Source organism: Rattus norvegicus, chromosome 8 (genome assembly GCF_021556685.1).
Source record: "Rattus norvegicus strain SHRSP/BbbUtx chromosome 8, alternate assembly SHRSP_T2T, whole genome shotgun sequence".
Classification (NCBI taxonomy): domain Eukaryota; kingdom Metazoa; phylum Chordata; class Mammalia; order Rodentia; family Muridae; genus Rattus; species Rattus norvegicus.
Genome location: NC_141541.1, coordinates 126,503,860 through 126,523,209, shown reverse-complemented (window position 1 = coordinate 126,523,209; position 19,350 = coordinate 126,503,860). Strand labels below are relative to the sequence as shown.

General features: G+C 54.8%; 1 protein-coding gene across 3 annotated transcripts; it reads right to left on the bottom strand.

Annotated features, from left to right (window-relative positions):
• Positions 1-74: 74 nt before the first annotated feature.
• Vill (villin-like) lies at positions 75-18,310 on the bottom strand. Of its 3 annotated transcripts, none has more exons than XR_015626568.1 (20): positions 18,260-18,310; positions 13,647-13,718; positions 13,419-13,493; positions 12,937-13,133; positions 11,413-11,521; positions 10,045-10,155; positions 9,539-9,738; positions 9,111-9,189; positions 8,928-9,026; positions 8,269-8,404; positions 7,937-8,040; positions 5,867-6,004; positions 5,595-5,753; positions 4,681-4,860; positions 4,003-4,148; positions 3,170-3,314; positions 1,283-1,468; positions 1,005-1,071; positions 569-826; positions 75-267 (listed from the first exon to the last, which is right to left on the bottom strand). XR_015626568.1 is itself a non-coding variant. In NM_001191617.2 (20 exon segments), coding segments are annotated over 19 exon segments (2,574 nt in total). In that variant the 5' UTR covers positions 13,713-13,718; positions 18,260-18,289; the 3' UTR covers positions 75-153.
• Between the last annotated feature and the right edge of the window lie 1,040 nt (positions 18,311-19,350).

Genomic DNA, 19,350 nt, shown 5'->3' with positions numbered 1-19,350 from the left:
AGGACCCTGCCACTGAGAAGGACTCCACCAGATGGTGTGGCTCGAAGGCACACAGGCACACATGCCACACCCCATGCCAGCCACTGGCTTTTATTAGGAAGTGGGAGTTAACCCAGGAGGAATCTCAGGGTGTGAGGGGCAGGGTTCCCCAGGTCAGAAGAAGCCCAGCTTCTTTTTCTCTTGCTGCTGCTTCCACTTGGCCATGCTGTAGAACTCCTCCTTGGATTTCCCGAAGATGTCTTGGAAATCGGAGTCTGAGAGATAGAACTGGGGGTGGGAGGGTAGGAGTGGGCGGGGAGGGATGGAGTTGGGAGGGTAAGAGTGGGCGGGGAGGGTAGGAGTGGGAGGATAGGAGGAGTGGGCGGGGAGGATAGGAGTGGGAAGATAGGAGGAGTGGGCGGGGAAGGTAGGAGTGGATGGGGATGGGAGGGTAGGAGTAGGAGTTTCTGGAGCCCAGATTCCTGTCCCACCCGGAGGTGTCATCCGTTCTTGACTTCTCCGGTCTGCTCAGAATGCACTATGGGGCGGGATCCGGTGGGGTCTTCCAGCAGTTAGGTCTAGTACCCACCTCCTTTCGGGCTGGGTCCACACCCTGTGGCAGGTCCTCTAGGGCCTGGTGCATCAGCCTTTCCCGGGGCAGGCTCCCATTGATCATTGAGCTACTGCAGCTGCTGGTGTGATTCATGCTGGGCGTCTCGCCATCCACCCTGAGGCCCAGTTCCAGCTCATTCTCTGGGCTATCCTGGGAACCCTTGAAGGCCAGCAGTGTCGGGCGGCCTGCCTCGCTATCACTCGGCCGTGCAGTTAGCTGGAAATTATGGACTTCCTGTCCAGAGAGAAGCCTCAGGATCCGGGAGAGAGAGGGCAGGCAGGTACCCACCAAAGACCACATTGAACCCACAGGCCTCTTGGCACCGCCTGTACCCCTCACTCCTCCACCTCTGTCCGTTTCCGTCTGAATGCAGGCCCCACTGCGGGGCTTCCAGGAAACAGTCCACACTTACTGCTGTTATCTCAGAGATTGCAGATCCCGGACCCAGGCTGCCCTCCACCATCTCCTCGTAGGACTGGCTGCTCTGAGGTCAAGAGTTACTGTTATCAGGACTGGGACAAAGGAAGGAGCTCCCCTGAAACCCAGGAAGGAGCAAGCCTAAACTACAAGATCACGTTCCCCTGCCCCTGACACACAGGAGGTCCTCGGCCTGGGAGAGGCCTCTTCCAGTGTCACTCCCCACCCCCACCCCCCACCAGATTAAGATAGGGGTTGGGCATTATGTCTCACCGTCCACTTGTAGGGGTCCCAGGTGACAAACCACCCAGTAAAGGTGGCAGGCTCACGGCCCTGCTTGACCACAATGATGGGTGTGGCCAGGCTCCTCTCTGCTGGGTGAGTCCTCAGGTACTCATGGCCCCAGGCTACTGCTGCTTTCTTCCATTCACCTGCAGCTTCCCCAAGCCACAGGAAGATCTGGGTCACAGAGGAGGCCTGGGCTTGGACCGGTGGAGGGACTGCTCACGACAGCCACCTCTGCCCAACTCCGATGGCCTCAGAAGCCTGCATGCATGCCCACCCGTCCAAGAACCCAGCAAGTTATGGTGTCCACACACCCATGAACACTTGAGGTCACAGGCATGCATGCATGTACCTAATCTATGAATAGTACGAAGAACTAGCATGTGCTTGGCACTAAAGACTTGGCAGTGGAAAACACACGCTTCAGTCCCTGAGCCAGGTGTTGGGGCACATGTCTTTAATGACAGCACTGGCAAAGTGGAGGCAGGAGGATCAGTTCCAGGCAGTCCTTGGCTACAGAGAGAGTTTGAGGTTAGTTTGGGCAGTATGATACCCTCAAAAAAAAAAAAAAGCGAGGGCCTGGGGTTCCTGTTCAGTCAGAGCACTTGCATAGCAAAGCCCTAGACCCCAAGGACCACATAAGCAGGAGAGGGTGGGTCAGGCCTTTAATCCCAGCACTTGGGAGATGGAAACACATCGGACATTCAGGGTTAGGGCTGGAGAGATGGCTCAGCGGTGAAGAGCACTGACTGCTCTTCCAGAGGTCCTGAGTTCAATTCCCAGCAACCACATGGTGACCCACAACCATCTGTAATGGGATCTGATGCCCTCTTCTGGTGTGTCTGAAGACAGTTACAGTGTACTTATATATAATAAAAAATAAAAATTTAATAATGTTTAAAAGCAAAGACCAAAAAAACCCAGAAAGATTTGAGAAAGATCTCTGCCCCCTTAGATCCTTCACGAGGGAGCAGGCCATGTCTATGTCTCAGGAGAAAGTGAAGAACTAGGTGGAAACCAAGGGTCTCCTATGGTGGATGTGCCTGGCATGCTCAGGAAGCAAGGTGGAGTCAGGAGAGATTGATCCGAGAGGGGCTGGCTGGGTAACAGGGTGTGCTGTGCAGTGGGGGAGAGAGGGTAGAGTTTGGGCTTGGGTTTTCTCTGAGATGTTCTAAGAGCTCAGCCTTCTCCCAACACAGACAGCACCACACACAGTCACACACACACACACACACACACACACACACACACACACACACACTACCACACACAATGACACACACGCAGTATCACAGCTACAGAGATACACTGTCCATTGCCATACAGCCAGCTAGCTGACCACAGCCACATATGGTCATCCGATGCCAGCACATAGACACATCACATTTTGTTACCTGTCACGCGTTTCTGGCTGGTCACATATGCCATCTCAAATGCAGTTGCTCAGTCACACCAACAGTCAACCACATGTTCCTTCTTTCCCTTTCACACAGACACGTGCACACACAGCGTCACCATAACAGCTGGTCCGGCCAGTTCTTGTTTGTACTAGACTATACTGGACTACACAGTTGCTGGCATGGTCTGGCTAACACACAGCTATGGCGAACCATGTGTAGGTTCAAAGACTCACCTATGCTACCTGGTCGCATCTACATCCGGCAGTGCCATGTAACCAGCCAGACCCTCAGTCCCATGGAGGCACACAAAGCATCACGGGACACGCAGTATTACACACAACATGCAAGGTCACAATCACACACAACACAACTCTGTCTCGCCCAGATTCTGAGTCCATGCCAACAATCAGTCAGCCAACACCACCGTTGCACACCCTGCATTCCCAGCCCAGCCAAACAGGAGTGGCCACTTTACCTCCTGACAGGTGTCTAGTAGCATGATGTCATACTTGTCTAAGTCCTCTTGGCCAAAGAACACCACTTCCGTGAGGACCAGGTGGCCCGAGTGGCTGGAGCACTCAAACAGTCGGGGCTGGATGCTGGAAATCTCCTCAGGAAGCCTGGCCGGAAGAGGGGCTGTGAGGGGTACAGTCTGGACCATGCTGGTCCTTGGCATGGATGTCCCTCCCTCCCTGAGAAAGCAGCTTCTTTGAGGTCCATTTCCCTTAATGGACATAGAGCAGGTGACAGAAAAACCTGTCAGCTGCTGAATGAAGTTATCAGGGTCAGCATTGGGGAGGGGAACCCCTGGTCTAGTGGGGAGCACCAGAACTGAGGCCCTGCCCTCCCTAGAATGGGAGTCCCTTAAACTTAGTTAAATCAGGAAGCAGGGTGGAAGGGGTCAGGGAGGCTGAGAGCCCAGGAGACTTGGGTGGATGGCACGGCCCAGGGATGCAGCTCCCTCCTCCCTTGAGTTATTACTCTGTTCTTATCTCCTGTGCATGCCTTGCCAATTATCCTGTGGTTTAGGGATCACCAGGCATGGCAGTGCAGGGAGTGGATTCTGCCAGCAGAGGGCACCATTCCACCCTGTTCGCCCTGGCACTGTCCCCTTAAGTTTCCCAAGGGCTGGAAACTGCAAGGTGGGCTTGACTCCCATGGCCCCTGCAGAAGGAGGACTGAGAGTCTTTTCAGATTTCTGTGTGACCTTTCACGGGAGACCTCCTTAGGAAGCCTGGCCAGAGGAGGGCTCACCTTGGAGCCTCAGTTTCTCCTCAGGATAAATATATTCTCCCCTCATCCTGTTACCTCTTGTTACTGGGATAGGGGGCCCGGCCTCCGAGGGCTTCCCAGAAGTGGAGAGGCTCCTGACCCTCCAGCACTGTTTCCTTATTATTCCCTGGAAAGACAGTTACCACTGTCCGCGCCATCTCACGTTGGTCCCCATGACAACCCTGGCAAGCAGAACCTAGGTCAAGCTCTGTAGACATTTACCTCCAGTCCCATGTTCTAAGCACTGGGTCCTCTGAGGAGCTGGACCTGAGCAGAGGGAGGCAGCTCTGGGCACTGTATCTCCCTTCTAGTCCCCAACTGTAACCCCATGACCTCGTCTGGGTTCAGAGCATAGATAAGAGACATCTAGGCTTGGGGGCCATTTGTGGTTTATGCTTAAGATAAGAAAACAAACCAACAATGACCTCAACAAAGAAAATCAAGCAAACTAGACTAGGCCTCTCCCTGTCCCAGACAGGCTTGGGAAAAGTCCCCAAGCAGGAAGGGAGGCAGCCAGAGCCAGGCACATTCCACCCTGAGGAACCCCAGGCCATTTGAGACTGTGTAACTTCCCCCAGCTCTATCCTGGGCCACTTCACACCACCCCCAGCATCATCTCCACTGGACCCTCTCTGTGGACTAAGTCTGCAGCCGTGTGTGGAGGGGACCCAGCTCTGGCCTAGCACCACCATCCCAGGGGTAAGTCACTGGTACCTTCCCGAACCAGAGGTAACAGACGTGACTTGTGATCAGAAAGAAGACGTCGCTGGAAGTGAGGGAGGAGGCTCGGGCTGGCACCTCCATAGTCCTGGTGTTGTGGCTCTCGGTCCCTTGCACGTGGAAAAGCCTGGTGTCGGATATTGGCGGCCTCCCCCCTTTGTTGCCTGCATTCCCCTGGAAGAAGGTGTGGCCTCAGGCTGAGCCAAGGGTTCCAGGGGCCACCTCCTTGTCTAGCGGTGAACAAACTGTCTCAGGACTGAGGTTGGCACTATCTCTTGGCCCTTTGAGTGTGGATTGTGGCAGTCCTCTCTGTGCCAGACAGTAAAAGAGACCCCTTCAAATCAGACCTGTCTCCCATCCCAGAGGGCCCGGAGATGGTCCTGCCACCATGGTATGCCACCTCACCTAGACACAGACTCAACACAGCCAGGGGCTATGACAGCCCTGAAGTGGACCTAAACTGAATTCTTCCTCCTGTGAGAGGTTTATGTCAAATAGATTTTTTGATTATGAATGTGTGCCTGTGTGTGTGTGCCTGTGCTTGTGCACATGGGCATGCACATGCGTGTGCACATGCCTGTGCACATGTGTGTGCCTGTGTGTGCACATGTGTGTGCTCATGGACCACAGGACACCAGATGTCATCCTGAGAATGCTGTCCACCTCCTTGGAGGAAAGGTCTCTCATTGGCCTGCAGCTCACCAACTGGGCTAGACTGGCCATGGAGACCCAGGAATCCCTGTCTCCAGTCTCCACTTCCGCAGAGCAAGGATCACAGCACGAACCATCCCGCCCAGCGTCTTACGTAGGTGCTTGGATTACACTCAAGCTTTCGAGGCAAGCCCTCTACCAATTGAGCCCCTCTCCAGCCCACGTCCAAGGGATGAAAGGTCCAACATGAGCCCTACCTGAAGGACCACCAGCTGCCCCTGGAAGATGGCAAGGAAGTGGGGAGGCTCTCTGCCCATGGTCACATGCCCCTGCACCAGAGCACCCTGGTGTAAGAGGTCCAACTCCTCAGCGTTGCAGTTCAGGGCCTTGACGTCTTCTACAGTGCTTTGGTGGCCCTGCAACAGGGAGGGGGACACTGATGGCTTGGGTTTCTCTGTGCACAGGGTTTTTCTCTCACTCTCTAGCTCTTGGGCCGGAAGGCATCTGATACACCAGCAGGTGGGCATACCTGCCACAGGTACAGGATGTACTGGACACGCCCCAGTTTCTGGTACGTGTAGAGGACAAGGTAGCAGTTTCCTGAGCACAGCTGGCCATGGTGCTTGGGATCTACAGGCTGCCTTTGTGAGCCCTGGATGTACCACACCTGAGGAGCAAGGGACCTGTGAGCACAGACGAACCTTACCTGCTGTGGCCTGCCCACCTGCATCTAAGCTGGAAAGCTCTTGTTGGCTCAGCGGTGCCAGCAAGCCGCCTGTCCAGCTCTGTGTCCTCCTCCGGACCTGCGAGTGACCCTTTCCCCTCAGACCTCAGTAGCCGCATGCCTTTGCTGGCTTGCCCTCAGTCCAGACATGCATGCTGTCCCTGGGATAAGAGGAAGGCCCAGCTCCTGGAGGCCACCTCAGCCTAGAGCCCACCAGCTGTATCCCTGGTTAGGGACAGTCAGCACCCTCTCCCCATGCAGAGGCTCCCTGGAGACAGAAGTAGGGCTGGAAGGGAGGCTGTGGCACTCTGGAAGGGAAATTTCTTTTTTTCTTTAAAATGTCATTAACATTAACAAAGTCCATGGAAAAAAAAACCCTAAACAAACAAAACCCAAGGCTGGGGGTGTGGCTCTGTTGGTGGAATGCTGGGACAGTGTGGCAATGTCCTGGGTTAATCCCCAACACCTCTCAGAACTGGGATTCCACCTGTGGAGAGGCAGGAGGATCAGCAGTTCAAAGCCAGCCTTGAGTCTACAGTGAATTTGAGGCCAGCTCTGGATATGCAAGACCCTGTCTAAAATGATGGTGCCTGCTTACATTTGTTTGAGTGACGGCTTGTGAGGGCAGGGGCCACACCTCGGCTTTAGAACAGACAGAACTGGTGGAAGCCAGGGTCTGTGCGGGTTGCCACGAGACCCTCCTGAGCCCCGCTTCTTCCCTCCTGTAAGCCGGGGAGACACAGCACCCACCCGCCTGCCCTTCAGCGTGTCTGGAAACAGTATCTGGTGCCCTTCCCCAACACTGACTGAGAGCTTCACCACGGGGTGTCCTCTCTAGACAAGCCCATCAGAAACTCAGGCTGCCACAGACCAAAATCTACCCAAAGGTGCACATACCCAGAAGGAGCCCTCCTACCTAGAGGTTCCTTGCCTTTGTGCTTGGAGCTGACCCCAGACACCTTCCTGCTTCCTTGCTGTCCAGCTTTTATCTCCCTCCCTCTGTCTGCCCCTCCCTTCCATAAACCTCTCCTTCTCCCCAAGCCCTCTCCTCCCTGCCTTCCTCTCCCCCATCACCCTGTCTCCTCTCCCTCCCGGTCTTCCTCTCTCCCTGACTCCCCTCTCCCTTCCCCTCCTTTTCCTCCTCTCTCCGCCTCATCCCATCCATCCCTGCTCAGCGTCCATATAAACACAAACGCAGACAGAGCTTCTCCTATCTCTGACCTCTGCTTACCTAGAGAACTGGCAGCTCCCCCTCCCCGGCACAGGAGTCTTGTTCCCACGGTCTCACGGCAGCCCCATGCTAGCTTGGGCACGAGACTGGATCATAATTCCTGCCTCTATTTTATGGACTTAAAAGCAGTTTTGTGAGAATGGAGGGGTCTGCCTTATGTGTCAGTACGTGCACCTCTACTGCACAATGCTTGCCAGCCAGCCTCAGCCCCTCCAGATTCTAGAACACTGGTCTGAGGCCAGAGGAGGGCTTCGTGACTGCATGTTAGGGGTTAGGAGTGCTCAGGGCTTCGATCTGTATGGTTGCACACCTGTGTTGGCCACAGGGTGTGCTTGGTCCTGAGTGATTTGTATGACTTGCTTTGACTGTATGAGCCAGCTGTTGGAGAGAGGGCTTGTGTGTTTCTATCTCCCTGACTATATCCCCGGTTGTGTGTGGTTGGGCACATATATGTGCTTGGGTCTTTTTGGTTGGGACAGTGTCTCATGTAGCCCAGACTGGCCTCGAACTCCTGACAGTCCCTCCCCCAGAGTGCTGGGTTTACCGGCGTGGCCTCCCCTCCCCACTTCACCCCCAAGTCATTTGTTCTCCAGGCAGAGTCTATCCTTGTGTGCACACCATCACCCGCAAGCCAGTGCCCTCACCTCCACCTTCCCAGAGCCGTCGTCCACCATTCTGAGCTGGGCCGCGAGCTCGGGCTGTGTGTGAAGCTTGCCTACCTCCAGGTTTACCTGCTGCATCAGTTTACCTGCGTGTGTAGCGGAAAGTCAGTGACGTTCTTCAGCGCCACCGGGCCAAATCACTCCTCACCCATCTCATAGGGTCCCAAACACACGCTCTTCCTGCCCATCCTCGCAAGTCCTGATGGTTCCTTGGCTTAAGCATCCCCATCAGTTTCTGGCTCCTTCTAAGTCCCGCCCATTTCCCAGGCTCCACCCCCGCGCCCGCGCCGGCGCCCATGCCCCTCCCCGCTCACTCTGCCTCGGGTGTTTTTTCCCATTTAGCTCCTTCGACCATGTCCAGAAAAGCTGCTGGAAGGCTGTGGACTCCGCGCCGTCGTTCACCACCTCCACATTGGTGTAGTTTGGGTAACCCTTGGCCTGGATGAAGCCCTGGAACACAGCTCCGTCAGGCTTGTGGCTCAAAGGACTTTGGCTGTGTTCCACCCCCCAGAGACACCCCAGTTGTGGCTACAAGGACAACCAGGCTCGCAGCTGAGTTAATTAACCAAACTTGTGACCCATTTAACAAGCCGACTCCTGCACTACCGACTCTCCCAAGGTCCCTGAGGGAAGATAGGGTCTCCTCAAGCCAAGCCTGGTGAAGGGCTGGCCATGACAAACCCTACAGTCTAATAAACGTCTTCTGCCTCCGAACCTCAGGGCAGAAGGCTCTCCCGCCTCAAGGCAAGGCAAGACTGCACACATGCTGTCTCCTGTGTTCAGCACCTTCCCTCCCGCTCAAGGTTTCCAGGGCAGACATACTCACTTTCTGCCCTCTCCTTGGAGTCCCCAGGATAAAGATGTTCCAAGGGAGAGCCAGTTCTTCCCTTACACCACCCTCCCCTGTTGCAGGCTATCCTATACCACCAGACCTGACCACAGGCTGCCTCCCTGAAGGGCCCCAGGACCTCACCACAGCCCTGCTGAAGGCAGCCTTCCTCTCCTCGGGGCTGGACTTTCGTCCCTGCCACATGTAGATCTTGAAGCCACCCTGGTCCAGGAGATAGCAGCCCTAGGAAAAAGCTTGTGAGCCTGGTTGGCAGGGACTGGGGCCAGGAGGTGGGGATGGGCAGGTATTGGGCATCGCTTTCCTTACATCCTCCTGCAGCAGGTCCTGGGTCAGTGGGCGGGTCGCCAGTTCCTGGACCACCAGGTCTGTTCCCTTCTCGAAGACACTGTGGGGCAGGTATGCAGATGTGGACAGTCTCTCCCTGGCCTGGTGCCATCCCAGCACCCCTGACCTCCTCTAGTTTTCCAGAGACTTAGTGATAGGAACTCAGCTACTGCAGCCTTGCTTGAGGTTCCTCATGGGGCCTCAGTCTCCCCATCTCTGCTATGGGTTTTCTCACACCCGCCATCAAAGAGTGCATATCATGCAGGCCCAACACCCCACATGACCTACCCCAGAGACCCACGGGCTTTTACTGGAAGTTTTTGTAGAGGACTCGTTATTTCAGTAATGACAGATGCACAGCTGTGACCCCCCCCCCCATTCTCCCTGTGCCCTCCCCCAGTCCTGCTCACTGGTAGAGACGGATGTTGGCCTTTTGCAGCTGGCTAACACTGTTGCTGGGCACAGAGGCACACAGGCTGCCCGATCTTCTGCCCAGCACAGCCTCCATGATGCTCATGAGGTCGGTGGCTTTATTCTCAGCATCCACCACACGGATCTGGGCACGGCCACCACGCTCTCTGTCTCTGAGGCTGCAAGTCAGGCTCAGCGCCTGCCGGAGAGGACCCGGCAGTCAAGACTTCCTAGGAGTGGCCCCTGGTTCCACACAGGGCTCAGCCCAGGTCCTTCCTGTCACTGCTTGGTGCCCATAGGCACGGGGATAGGGACAGGAGAGTCCTGTCATGCTAGTGTCCCCAGGGATCCCACCAGTGGGGCATCTGAACTTAGTCTGTACCTAGTGGATGCCTATTGGGTTGAAACAGAGAACCCAGTTACCCCTTGTGGTGGTCGATGAACACTTGGAGGTCACCTCTCCCCAAACCCTGTACTCCCAGTTCACCACAGAGCAGACACTGACCCGTGCTTTCTCACAAATGCTGGCTTTGGGTCCATTCCACTGGATCATCACCTTGCCCAGGTCCAGCAGGAAGATGTCACCCTTGTTGAAGCTGTTCCAGGACAAGGCCACCTTCAAGAGCCAGGAGAGAGGTGGAGGCGAAGGTATCAGACCACAGGAAGGGGGAGGGGAGAGGTCAAGGCAGGTGGGAGGGGGCAAGGCAGGGGGAAGGGAGGGAGTAAAGCAGGGGGAGGGGATGGGGCAAGGTAGAAGGAGGGAGGGGGCAAGGCAGAAGGAGGGAGGGGGCAAGGCAGGAGGAGGGGACAAGGCAGGGAGAGGGGAGGGGGAAGGGGTAAGGGAGGGGGAGGGAGGGAGGGAGGGGGGAGGGAGGGGAAGGGTGGGGGATGGGAGGGAGCAAGGTAGGGGGAGAAGAGGGGAGGGGGCAGGGCAGGGGGAGGGGAAAGAGCAAGGCAGGGCATGTCACTTGTATGCACGAGGCTGTGTGTGTGTGTGTGTGTGTGTGTGTGTGTAATCACATATGACCTTCTATGTGGTTATCCAGAACATGGATAATTGGCTAATTGTTTACCCAACATGGGTAATTGTTTTTTTCTGTATGAACGTGCACATCTACATGTATGGGACGCACCATGTCTGAATAAGTGTGCGTGCTCATGGTGACAGTATGTAAGTGCCCGTGTGGTGACAGTGTGGTGTCACCGAGCATGAGGACAGTTATTGAAACAAACATATTTGGAGGGCGCCCTACATAATCTCAATGGCAAAAGAGGAGACACCAAGACACTCGAAATGTCCATCTCCACATGAACTGAGGGGGTAATGGGGCAAAGTCTGGCAAGGACCGCGCATCTTGGAACTGCCATCAGCCGTGTTGACTGTAAATGTACAACTCCAGGGTCACCAGCCACACTGCAGAGGACTCTTCACTGCCTCAAACTCTGGCCACCTGGCAGCAGAACGTCCTGTTCCTCCGTTAATTTCCTGGTGCGTGCAAGTCTGGGGTGCTTTGTGTTAATTTATGAAAGGGCTCTCCGAGGAGGACAGGACGGCCAGGGTGGGTGCCCGTGTGTGAGGAAGAAGGATGTGTGGCCAAGAGTGAGGCTCTGCACACACCCAGCCTGCCGCTTAGGGACCCAGCACATCTGCCTCATACCCACGTTCCTAAAGCACCAGAAAGACATGGGCACTAGGAATGAGACAGCAGGAAGTGGAGGTGAGGCTGCCTTGTGCCTCCCTCTGAGCCTGGCCATCTGAGGAACTCCAGCTCATTGCTCCCCACACTTCTGCCCCCTCCTGCTCTCTCTTATGCTTCAGGATACTTCGCCTGAGTGAATGTGGAGGTCAGACCGTGTCCCTGGCTGCCCTCACCTCAGTGGCGGACACGTGCTTCCTTCCTCTGATGTGCAGCAGTCGCTGGACATTGTACACGTTGCTCTCCCCGAGCTTGAGAGCAGAAGCTCTGCCTCCCTTCCTGTAGCTGGGAAAGGGACAGGGACTCGTGAGAGAAAGCTCACCTCCTGTAGGCCTGAGTGTAGGAGTGAGCACGTGCATGTGCGTGTGTGTGTGTGTATCACACGTGTCTGTGTGGTACGTGTGAGCATAATGCATGCAAGAGTTCATAGATACACGAGGCACAAGCGCGCACTGCTAATTAGCGTTGGCGTGTTGGAGGGTTTCAGATGTACTCGTCCCAGGTGAGTCAAACGTGAGTACATGGAAGGGCATGTTTGTGTGGTATGCATGCCGGTCGACAGGTCTGCATGCATGGGATGGCATGTCTGGTCTACAATACAAGCAGATATTGGACTGAGCGATACAAAACAAAAACGATTTACTCTTGGCAATCGGGTTAACTACTGTCAGTCTCAAAATGTGACAGTTAAAAAAGTACTTGAAAGGAAAGTAGAAGACACCTCTTCCAACGTGACAAACCAGGCGAGCCCTGGATAACCTGGTGGCCACTCCCATGTACAAACAGAGACCAAGGACAACAGCTGTCCTGCAAACTGAAATTCACAGTAGCACTATTCATAACAGCCCCAAAGCGGAAGCGAAGCACGTTGTCCACTAGGTGTTGGGCTGATAAAGAACGGTGGAGTCGCAGAATGGAATATCATTCTGCAGTGAAATGAAGCCAGGTAATAGTGCATGCCACAGCGTGGATAAAACGGGATCAGTGAGGGATGAAGCTCAGGGTCGAGGGCTTGCCTACCATGTGGGCAAGGCTCTGGGTTTCATCCTTCAAACAGGAGGGGGGAAGAGAGGGGGAGGAGGAGGAAGAGGAGAAGGAGGAGGAAAGGGAGGAGGGAGAGGAGGGGAAGAGGAGAGGAAGGACGAAAGGGAGGAGGGAGAGGAGGGGGAGGGAAAGGAGGGGGAAGACGAGAAGGAGGAGGGGGGAAACAGGAGGAGTAAGAGGAGGAGGAGGAGGAGGGGAGGGGGAGGGGAGAGAGAGAAGGGAAGGAAGGGGAGGAGGAAGGGGAGGAGGAAAAGATTAAGATGAAATGAAAACATGTCAGTCACAAAGACTCCCTTTTTGTGTGATTCCACTTACAGAACAAGTTCAGAATGGGCAGACCTATACACAGAAAGGAAACCAGTCGCAGCAGCCTCTGGCAGGGGAGGAGGGTACAGGGAGCCCCAAAAGCATGGGGGCTTTTCAGGTAACGATGTTTTAAAGCTGATTATGGTACTGGTTTACTTATTCTAAACCAATGAATTGTGTGCCTGAGATGGGGGGAATGTATGTGAGTGTACATAACTTACCGTGCACACACGTGTGTGTATGTGCGTACAAGAACACCATCCAACCAATGAAAAGCCATTTTTCCCAGGGTGGCTGGTGGGCCCCTCACTGGAGGATCTAACACTGCCCTCAGCTCTCTCAGCACTCACATGACTCCCGGGCGGAAATAGCTGTGGAAGCAGTCGGACTCGTGGCCCTGTGACTCTCGGTGCAGCACCGTCTGGTCTCCTAGGTCCTGCTGCAGACGGTGCATAAAGGAGACTGCAGCCTCCTGGGCCTCTGTGCTGGCCTCCTTTCCAATCCAGCAGTGCAGGTCACGGGATCCTCCCTGGGTAGCCTTTGGACTCTGAGGGACAAGGGTCCAGGCATTTGTAGATGTGGAGGGGGAAGGGGCCAGGCTCTAAGGCCTGGATGGGCAGTGAGGTAGAGGGAGTGATCAAGGTACAAGGAGCCAGTGGGAGGCTATGAAGGGAACTGGGCACTGGAAGGCCTCAGGGCAGCAGCCCCTTGTGGGTGGCATGTGATTGTGGGGTTTTTTGCTCTCCTCAGGATAGAGTTTATTTCTAGGCCTGGGTTTCTTCAACTCTGGGCCATATCATTGCCCCTAAGAAAGACTCCCCAGGTGACTCACGTGGAGGACAACATAGCAGCATTCCTCGAAGAAATTCCCATGAGCCTTTTCAGGCAGTGGCAGCATCTTTAGGTTCTGAGGGAAGAGGTTGCCAAGTAACAAGTTGGCGGCCTCTACCTATGACTTCCAGACACAGGGTAAAGGAGGGAGCCCTGGACGGGAGATGGGAGAGGCTGGTGACACTTTTCTACGTCACAGGCTGTGCAGTCTGGTCTTGCCCCTCCTCACCTCAGTAATCCATATTTGCAGGGCTCTGTGGCTGTTGATGGCTGGGAGGACCTGGTTGCTGTCCATCCTGGGCTAGAGTAAGGGAGATACAAAGCAGAGAGGCAGAGTTCAGAGTTCACAGGTCGGAGGTCAACCTCTGGCTCCCAGTGAGAATCCCTTCACCCCACCCTGACACCTAAGCTCTCCAAAACACCTTCATTATAGAATGTAAAATGCAACTTCAGCAAACCAGGGCAGGCACAGTGGATGGGCGCAGGGAGACCTGGTTTGTCTGTGGGGAAACTCTTACAACAGGCTGAGCTCTCTGGCCTGAGGGGCCCTTCAGCTAGTAGCAACATTTTAGACAGAGAGTTAGGAACTGGCCACAAAGGGCTGGAAGTGTAGTTCCGTTGGTAGAGTGCTTGCCTAGCATGCATAAAGCCCCGGGTTTGACTCCCAGCACCACATAGAACTTGGCATGGTGGTGCACGGCTTTAATCCTGGCACCCAGGAGGTGGAGGCAGGGGCATGAGAGGTTCAAGGTCGCTCTGGGCTATAGAGTGGAGTTGGGGGTTACAGGAGACCTTGTCTAAAAACATCAAAAGGTTGAAAGGAAACATGCAGGCAGATTCTAGACAGACCCAAGGCCTGCAGACTCAGGGACAGTCACTGTAGATAGTGCTAAATTAGACTCTTATAAAAGGAACCAGTCCAGTCAGCAGGGGCAGACCCTGCAAAAAGGGGTGAATTCTTGAAATGGGGCAATGGGGCTCAATGTTGTACAGACAGACAGGGTCTGACCCCAAGGGAAGAGGAGCAGCTACATAAAGGTCTGAGAAAGTTGGAAACAATGTATATAAACAGACACAGGGGGCTGGGGATTTGGCTCAGTGGCGCAAGGCCCTGGGTTCGGTCCCCAGCTCCTAAAAAAAGAACCAACCAAACAAACAAACAAACAAACAAACAAACAAAAAAACAAAAAACAAAAAAAAAAAACAGACACAGGGTCTGCGTGGTGAAACTGGCTACCGGGGTGAGGGCTTTAGAAACCCACACGCCTTCCATAGTCTGATGAAGCATGGACTGACTCAGGGCCCCAGAGAGAAATGAGTTCTCCAAACAGGGACCCTCCATGGGAACAAGGATAGCTTCCATATATACAAAGGTAGCTGTGGAGAGACCCAGGCACTACCCAAGGATGGTCAGACAGGCCTGGCAAATGGGCAAAGACTGGAAGCCAAGAAAGAGGTTCTGCAAAGAAGTGTGGGTTCTCTGGGTACCTAGGAGCTCTGCCTGGGCAAGGCCGTGCTAATGTGGCTGGGAGAGGACGCTGTAGAAGGGGCAGAGTCTGAAGCTACAGACCAGCGCATCAATACACATGGTTCTAAAGGAGGAGGAAGCTCGGCGGTCAGATCACAATCATCCCGAGAGAGCTGAGTGAAGGTATTCCAGAGAGGCGCTTTGTGGCCCAGCCATGATGGACATCCCCTTCCAACCGCTGGCATTGGCTTTAGGGAGAGTCTGTCTCCCAAAGAGAGCTTTCTCTCACACAGTTCTGACAATGTGAGGCCACCTTCCAGGACAGACTGGAGCAAAGCACATCACTGGGTCAGTGATGGACGGGACCACGCTTTGAGCAGGGCTGCTCACTTACGCAAACCTCGCATCCTCCACTTAACCCTAAACCTCACAGCAGGACTGGGGCTGGGGCTCACAGTGCCTCTGTTTCTATTCTCAATGTGGCCGCGTCAGTCACATTTCCTTTTTCTGCCTTTCATTATTGTGTTTGGTTAGTCTGTGAGCATGGTTGGTTATGGTTGGTCTGGTGGGCTTGGGTGTCTGTGGTTAGTCTGTGTGCATGGTTGGCTATGGTTAGTCTGTGTGCATGGTTGGCTATGGTTAGTCTGTGTGCATGGTTGGCTATGGTTGGTCTGGTGAGCATGGTTGGCTATGGTTAGTCTGTGTGCATGGTTGGCTATCGTTAGTCTGTGTGCATGGTTGGCTATGGTTGGTCTGGTGAGCATGGTTGGCTATGGTTAGTCTGGTGAGCTTGTGTGGCTATGGTTAGTCTGGTGAGCATGGTTGGCTATGGTTAGTCTGGTGAGCATGGTTGGCTGTGGTTAGTCTGGTGAGCTTGTGTGACTATGGTTAGTCTGGTGAGCATGGTTGGCTATGGTTAGTCTGGTGAGCATGGTTGGCTATGGTTGGTCTGGTGAGCATGGTTGGCTATGGTTGGTCTGGTGAGCATGGTTGGCTATGGTTAGTTTGGTGAGCTTGTGTGGCTATGGTTAGTTTGATGAGGATGAGAGGCTATGGCTAGTCTGGTGAGCTGGGGTGTCTGTGGTTAGTCTGGTGAGCATGGGTGGCTATGGTTGGTCTGGTGAGCATGGGAGGATATGGTCAGTCTGGTGAGCTTGAGTGACAAAGCACACTTCACCGGCCTGTCAGCGATTAGGTTTTGCCCCTCAAAGTTCTGATAATGTCAGCATGGACATTTTCCCTTGACAGGGACAGGCACTATAAGCAGTCAAAGCGTTGCACGCACCCAGACAGAGGCACAGGTCTGCTCTGTAGCCAGGGCAGGCTGTGCTAGCATGTCAGCACTTGGAGTACGAGCAGATCTCACACAGAGCAAGGAAACTGAAGAGAGAGAGCTAGACTGCAAACTGGTCCTGGCTTTAAAGGCAAAAGGCTCAGCACAGAGATTGCATGGGACTGTGACAAGCAAGTGACAGACTCAGGTGACCTGAGAGGGCTGGGTCAATGAATCATAGGTTTTCCTGATCCAGCCTTGAAAGATGGATGAATTCTATACACATGGGCTCTGCAAACAGCACCTGAGCTTGCAGGAGGCCATGCTCTGTAACTCTGAGCGTGGGGACGATGGAGTTCAGGGAGGGCCGTTGGGATGGGGATGGGTGCTTCCTGCCATCACTCCTCTGCCGGCCTTTTTGAAACTACAAACAGCCAGCGTGAACTGGATGGGCGTGTAGTTGAAGTATTTGCTTTTTCCTCAACGCAACTTCCCATATCTAACTGAAATCCTGGCTGCTCACTGAGCAGACACAGTCACTGGGATCTGAGTGGCCCTGTGCAGCAGTGGGTGGCCCTGAGGCAGCAGTGACTTCCTTTCTCTTAACTGAGCACACCAGTCCTTGTTCTATCAGTAGCAAGAACACCCTCAGATCTGCTGCCCCGTGTGACAGTGACAGGGCTTGGCGAGGTAAGGGTTACAGAACCACAGGTGCCTTGAATTCTTTACTCCTTTGTTTAGGGCCCCTGAGGGCTGGGCTCAGGACAAGTTGGTCTGGAAAGGGAGTCAGGCGGGTGCTGTCCACCCTGGGTCACAGTAGAAGAGGCTGGGGCAGTAATGGGAGTTCATGTGTGCTGTTAGTCTCCCCATTTGGAGCAGAATGAGATAGTTGTTGATTGACTGAGGGAGTCACCAGGCATGCTAACAGCACCCCGAGTTGAGGTCATTGTGTGACCACGACACAGATGATGGACAGGTAAGGTGGTCACACAATGATTCTTTCCAGCAATAGAGAACATGGCACACCATGGTGGGCACAGTGACTTGCAACAGGACCCTCCACTAAGGACACTGAGTCTATATGCAAAACCAGCTACAGGAGAATGACCAGGGACCCAGACAGACAGAGACCCAAGGCTCAGAGAGAGAAGGTAATGGGGCATGTAGTTCTAAGGGCCACGGTGGGGAGTGGGAAGGACACTGTTCTACTTCAGGGCCACAGAGGGAGAGGAGGGCATATTAGCAACTGGAAGCAATGTCTAACGTGGCTTCTCAGAGACGGGCAGCAGCAGCCCAGGGGTGGCTGGGAAGGTGCCCCAGTACCCACAGCCTGAAGCGTCAGACTGGAGCTGAGCCTCCCCCCCCCCATCCCTCTTGCTGGAGGAGGAGAGAAAAATTTAAAACATGGGGTCCCTTTATTCCTCTTAAACTCCTCGGATCTTCCCCTCCTGCAGAGGTTTCCTTCTCTACCCACGGAGTCAGTCACCTGTGTCCCCTGAGCTCCAACCCACGATATCCCTTTACCAGTTCCGCCCCCATGCAGCCCTATCTCACACCCTCCTGCCCTCCTAGAGGCCTTCTGATCTTCCCACGGGAATCTTTCCTTTCCTGGGAGTTCTTTTCTTTCCGACACTGGCTTCCTTCTTTCCAGCTTTAGCCCACTGTGCCGGGTTCCCAGTCTTATCGGCTGGCCGCTTGTCTCCTTCCTTCAGGTGACCGTCCTTCCTCCCAGACAACCCCTCCTCCTGTACACCTTCTTTCTTCCCTGGGTACCTGAGGGTAGACCTTGAGGTTCCTGTGCTTAACTTCCAGGAAGGGAGGGAGGGCATAGCCTGCTGGAGGGTCGTGGGTCAGGAGAACTGACTCGGGGCGGCAGGGGGCAGGGGGCAGCAGAGAAAGCCACCCACGCAAAACCGGCTGCTTCTTCCTCTCATGCTGGCCTGCTACAGTGGCCCTCCTTCACCTGGGGCTGCCCTCAATTCTGCCAGCCTTCAGCCACTGTGTGACCCCGAGCCCTGGACCTCCATGCCTTCCCCCTGCGTCTCCAGCAACCCCTCTACACGGTCCCGACCCCCAGCCCCAGCCCCCAGTCCGGGCCTACCTTCTGGGAACTGCCTCTGCACCTTCCTTCACCCAGCTTGTGGGCAGTACTAGGCCCCTCCCTCCGAACTGTAACTCAATCCCAACTCCCGCCTTGCGGACACACCCCAGTGCTCTGTGCAGCGTGGACAGGGCATTCAGAGTTAGTCAGTCAATAAATATTGACCAAGCCGTCTGGGGGCCAGCCCCCTTCCCGAGGCATGGTAGGCTACTTCTTCCGAACCGAACCGGTGGGCGGAGAAGGCAAGGGGCGGAGGACTGAGCTGGGCTGGGCTGGGCTGTGGAGTACACTGATTTCCCATCTGAGAGCTCAAATGGTCAACTGTCCCCCACCCCCGCCCCCCACCTTGGTTGGGATCCTTTTGGGGGTTCAGACCACCACAGTGAGTCAAGTGATATGCAGGTCACTTTAGGAGGTGGAGGAAATGCGGGTGCTGCCTCCCAGAATTTCTGACCCTAACCTTCTATCTGTCCAGCATGGCTCTCCCCAGGGAGCCTGATAGCCATCGTGGGAGAGGCCGGTGGAGTCTACAACAAGGAGATGCCTTCCACACTCTGGCTGCCCCTCTGTTGCTCCTGATTGTGGGATAGGAGAATGTTGAAAACAGAGCTGTCCAGGACACGACTTCCCAGGCCTCGGGCCCACCAGCCAGCGTCAGCCAGCACATGCCTTCCCTCCCACACCACTAGAACCTGCCTGCCCAATGTCTGCAAGGTCTCTTTCTGGGGCGGAATCTTCACCTATGAAGTTCCATGACTCAGGGTTGGACATTCCAGGAACTTCGGGCCAGCCTGTGCCCAGTGGTCAGTGAGTGCATGTTTTATTTTGCTTTCTTTTGGTCAGACAGCGCCACACTGTATAGCCCAGGCTGGCCCGAAGCTCACAATCCTCCTGCGTCAGCCTCCTGAGCATTGGGAATGGCAGATGGACATGTGCAACAGCAATTGTGGGTTGGCTGTGTGTGAAGAATGGCTGTGTCACGAGGAACTTGGTTAGTCCTGCGTCTGATTCACAGTAGTCATAGTATGCTGTATTCCCTGTGAGAGTGATGGGCTCTGTGTCCCTCTGCGTCCCCCTGTGTCCCCCTGTGT